Here is a 4,864-nt window from a genome sequence, read left to right as displayed (position 1 = left end):
TGGGATGGTGGGGTGGGAAGGAGGTTCAGAAGGGAAAGGATATATGTATACATATAGCTGATTCATATTGTTGTACAGCAGAAACTAACGCAACATTTCAAAGCAATTATTCTCCAATTAAAAAGTCTTGTCTTCTCAAAAAAATGGGAAGCTGTTATCTTCATAACTATTTAAAAAGATAAGAAGAAAGGGAGGAAGGGAGGAGAGAGGGAGGAAGGAGAGGGAGGAGAGAGAGACACAGAGAGAGAAAGTTTACTTTTATCTCTAACATAAATATGTGGCTTTGGACTTCCCTAGTCGTCCAGTGGTTAAGAATCTGCCTGCCAATTCAGGAGACAGGGGTTTGATCCCTGGTCCAGGAAGATTCCACATGCCATGGGGAGACTAGACTCATGTGCCCAGATGCTGAGCCCATGTGCCACAACTGCTGAAGCCTGTGTGCCCTAGACCTGTGCTCTGCAACAAAAGAAGCCACTGAACTGAGGAGCCTGCAGATCCCAACTAGAAAGTAGCCCCTTCTCGCCACAACTAGAGAAAGCCCATGGGCAGCAACAAAGACTCAGCAGAGACGAAAATAAATACATAAAATTTTTTAAAATGTAGCTTCTTCTTTAAGCTAAGAATACATTAGAGCAGTGGTTTCCAAAGTGTCATCCTCAGACAAACTTCAGCATCACCTAGGAGCTTGTTCAAAATGAAGATTCTAGAGTCTCCCCCGCCACCCCCTTTTAATCCAGACCTGCTGAATTAGACACCCTGGAGTGGGACCCAGCAGCTAGACTCTGATGCGCCCTCAAGTTGGAGACCCATTGCCTCGGAAGACTCACTCAGCTGATCTCATTCTGTATCCATAAATATCCCTGGGTTCTTGATTTTAAGCAACTGCCAAACCTCACTGTGTCCACTGTCTGATATAAAAACGGAGTGTACCCCACAAGGAAACAGTGGAAACAGTGGCAGACTTTATTTTCTTAGGCTCCAAAATCACTGCAGATGGTGACTGCAGCCATGAAATAAAAAGATGCTTGCTCCTTGGAAGAAAAACTATGACCAATCTAGATAGCATATTGAAAAGCAGAGACATTACTTTGCCAACAAGGGTCCATCTAATCAAAGCCATGGTTTTTCCAGTAATCATGTATGGATGTGAGAGTTGGACTATAAAGAAAGCCGAGCACCAAAGAATTGATGCTTTTGAACTGTGGTGTTGGAGAAGACTCTTGAGAGTCCCTTGGACTGCAAGGAGATTCAACCAGTCCATCCTAAAGGAAATCAATCCTGAGTGTTCATTGGAAGGACTGATGTTGAAGCTGAAATTCCAATACTTTGGCCACCTGATGTGAAGAGCTGACTCATTTGAAAAGACCCTGATGCTGGGAAAGATTGAGGGCAGGAGGAGAAGGGGATGAAAGAGAATGAGATGGTTGGATGGCATCACCGACTCAATGGAAATGGGTTTGGGTGGACTCCGGGAGTTGGTGATGGACAGGGAGGCCTGGTGTGCTGCAGTCCATGAGGTCACAAAGAGTAGGACACGACTGAGTGACTGAACTGAACTGAAGCCAAAGGAGTTACTTGATTCTATCTGAGTTCCTCCCTTGAAGCAGGCCCAGGCCACGATGCATCCTTCCAATCTATCTGACTTCACAATCCATGAAAGTGAAATGGATTCTTATTGGGGATTTCAAGGGAGTCTATAAAAGGGATTTGTATTAGGTACTTTATGGCAACCTTATTAACCTAATAAAATGTCCATTTAGGTACCTGCTTTTTCCCCAAATTTCTTCACCAGTCACTGGATCCATCATCCCCCTTGCACACTCAGTCACTCAGTTGTATCTGACTCTTTGTGGCCCCATGGACAGTAGCCCACCAGGCTCCTCTGTCCATGAAGCTCTCCAGGCAGGAATACTGGAGAGGTTTTCCACTTCCCACTCTAGGATATTTTCCCAGACCAGGGGTTGAACCCGAGTTCAATCCTTCTCCTTTGGCAGGTGGATTCTTTACCACCACACCCACTGGGAAGCCCCTAAGGTCCCCATCAACTGCCAGCAATCTGGTTTTTCTACCTGTTCTTCTCATATTTCTCAAACCAGCCACCACTTCATCTTCCCTCTCTCACATTCCCCCCATCTTTTTCACATTTCTTATCTTCAGACCCTCTCTCTCTTCTTTCTATAATTTGTATCTTGAGACATATCATTTGCTCAGCCAACAAAAGCAACACATAGGAAAAGCAACCCATACCTCCAAAAATGTGAAGATTTGAAATGAAAAACCATTTCCCCATCAACAACGCATTCCTTTCCTTAAATACAGTAAATGAAAGAGGTGAGGTTTTGAAAGCACAGAATGCCATGCATTGCAGGCAGATTCTTTACCATCTGAGCCACCAGGGAAGCCCATTTGATTCCAAGCAGGCACCAAATCACTGTTACTGTTTCTGTTGTCATTGTTTGGGGCAGAGAAAGCATCCCTCCCTCACACATTGAAGATACCCCAGGTACACAGGTTCCCCAACATAGCCCATGGGCATCCCCTCCTGCATTCTGCTCCCAGGGACAGTCAACAGGAGGAAATTGACTCAGAAAGTCAATATTGGTGGATGGTGACTCCATTGAATTCAAGAGGAGTGAGGTCAGCCAGATCGTGGAGGAGAGAAAACAGACCTTTAGCATTTATAGGAACTAGCTGAGGTGGGCTCCAAAATCACTGCAGATGGTGATTGCAGCCATGAAATTAAAAGACGCTTACTCCTTGGAAGGAAAGTTATGACCAACCTAGATAGCATATTAAAAAGCAGAGACATTACTTTGCCAACAAAGGTCTGTCTAGTCAAGGCTATGGTTTTTCCAGTGGTCATGTATGGATGTGAGAGTTGGACTGTGAAGAAAGCTGAGTGCCAAAGAATTGATGCTTTTGAACTGTGGTGTTGGAGAAGACTCTTGAGAGTCCCTTGGACTGCAAGGAGATCCAACCAGTCCATCCTAAAGGAAATCAGTCCTGGGTGTTCATTGGAAGGACTGATGCTGAAGCTGAAACTCCAGTACTTTGGCCACCTCATGCTAAGAGTTGACTCATTGGAAAAGACCCTGATGCTGGGAGGGATTAGGGGCAGGAGGAGAAGGGGACGACAGAGGACGAGATGGCTGGATGGCATCACTGACTCGATGGGCATGAGTTTGGGTAAACTCCGGGAGTTTGTGATGGACAGGGAGGCCTGGCGTGCTGCAATTCATGGGGTCACAAAGAGTCGGACACAACTGAGAGACTGAACTAACTAACTAACTAAGCTGAGGTGGGAGCAGAGGAAGTCCACACACAGGACTCATCACAAATGCAGCAGGATCATTTCCATTATTCAGACAATACAATGGACAATGCAATGTTCCTCTACCTGCCACAACTCCTGTTACAAAACCTGCCATTTCAGGAGCTATGGAGATAGAGCCTGCTGAGGAAGGCCTTCTTCACGGCTTCCTTCAGCTCCTTATTCCTGAGGCTGAAGATGATGGGGCTCAGGAAGGGAGTGAGGACTGTGTAGGTGATGCCCATCAGCGTGTCTCCTTCCAGAGACTGGGGCCCCTTGGGCTTGAGGTAGATGACAGAGGCAAAGCTGTAGTGCACGACCACCACGGTGAGGTGGGACACACACGTGGAGAAGGCTTTGTGCCGGCCCTCGGCTGAAGGGATCCTCAAGATGGCGGCCACGATGAAGGTGTAAGACAAGAGGATGAGGACACCACAGCCCAGCAGGGTGGTGATACACACCAGGCCCACGCCCATGGCCACAGTGGAGACGTTCCCACAGGCCAACTTCATGAGAGGCGGCACATGGCAGAAGAAATGGCGGATCACATTAGACCCACAGAAGGTGAGTTGGAAAACGGCTGTTGTCACCACCAACCCCATGACTGAGCCTCCAGCCCAGGACCAGGCCACCAGGCAGGCACAGCCTCTGGGGCTCATGAGCACGTTGTAGCGCAGGGGATAGCAGATGGCCACGTAGCGGTCATAGCCCATGACTGTGAGCAGGAAGGAGTGGGTGAAGCCAAATGTGAAGGAGAAGAACATCTGGCTGGCACAGGCCTTGAAAGGGATGGAGTGGTGGGTGGAGAGCAGGTCGGCCAGCATGCGCGGGATGATGGCGAAGGTGTAGAGGACCTCAGAGATGGAGAGGGCACACAGGAAGAGGTACATGGGGGTGTGGAGGCTGTGCTCCTTCCAGACGGTGGCCATGATGAGCAGGTTCCCCAGCAGCGTGAACAGGTACATCAGCAGGAAGAGCAGGAAGAACATCAGCTGAAGGTGGGGGAAGGTGGAGAAGCCGATGAGGATGAATTCAGTCACTGCTGAGAAGTTGGCTCCTTGCATGAAGGCTGTTCCTGAAGTGTGGTGTGATGTGGAGAGGTCAGCTACTGGATAGCGGGAGGTTGTCAGCTTCCATCACTCCTGGCTCTGCCCCAGGGGCTGCTCCTGATAAATGACAGATGATATTGGCTGAGTTCCTACTCTGTAAAGTGAAAGTTGCTCAGTAATGTCTGACTCTTTGTGACCCCATGAACTGTAGCTTGCTAAGCTCCTCTGTCCTCTGTCCATGGAATTCTCCAGGCCAGAATACTGGAATGGGTATCCATTCCCTTTGCTAAGGGATCTTTCCAACCCAGGAATCAAACCCATTGCATTGCAGACAGATTCTTTACCAACTGAGCCGCCAGGGAAGCCCTCCTACTCTGTGCCACTGATGATTTAATCCTTTTACCAATGTAGTGGGGGAGGTGTTGATTTGATTGCCCCATTTTGAATATCTTGTGAATATTCATTGAGAATGTTGCGGTGCATAAGTGCTAAGCAACTTGTTCGA

The 4,864-nt window shown here is 48.0% G+C and overlaps 1 protein-coding gene across 1 annotated transcript; it reads right to left on the bottom strand.

The window, feature by feature from the left end:
- Window positions 1-3,429: 3,429 nt before the first annotated feature.
- Window positions 3,430-4,374, bottom strand: LOC122700887 (olfactory receptor 10H1-like). The gene has a single exon (XM_043913917.1). It carries the CDS (start codon window positions 4,372-4,374, stop codon window positions 3,430-3,432), a length of 945 nt encoding a protein of 314 aa, XP_043769852.1.
- Between the last annotated feature and the right edge of the window lie 490 nt (window positions 4,375-4,864).

Source organism: Cervus elaphus, chromosome 9 (assembly GCF_910594005.1).
Source record: "Cervus elaphus chromosome 9, mCerEla1.1, whole genome shotgun sequence".
Classification (NCBI taxonomy): Eukaryota; Metazoa; Chordata; class Mammalia; order Artiodactyla; family Cervidae; genus Cervus; species Cervus elaphus.
This window is presented reverse-complemented; position numbering and strand designations above follow the sequence as displayed.

Bases quoted from the DNA above. Each gene is read 5' to 3' on its own strand.
- LOC122700887 (XM_043913917.1), bottom strand. From the start codon at position 4,374: ATGCAAGGAGCCAACTTCTCAGCAGTGACTGAATTCATCCTCATCGGC.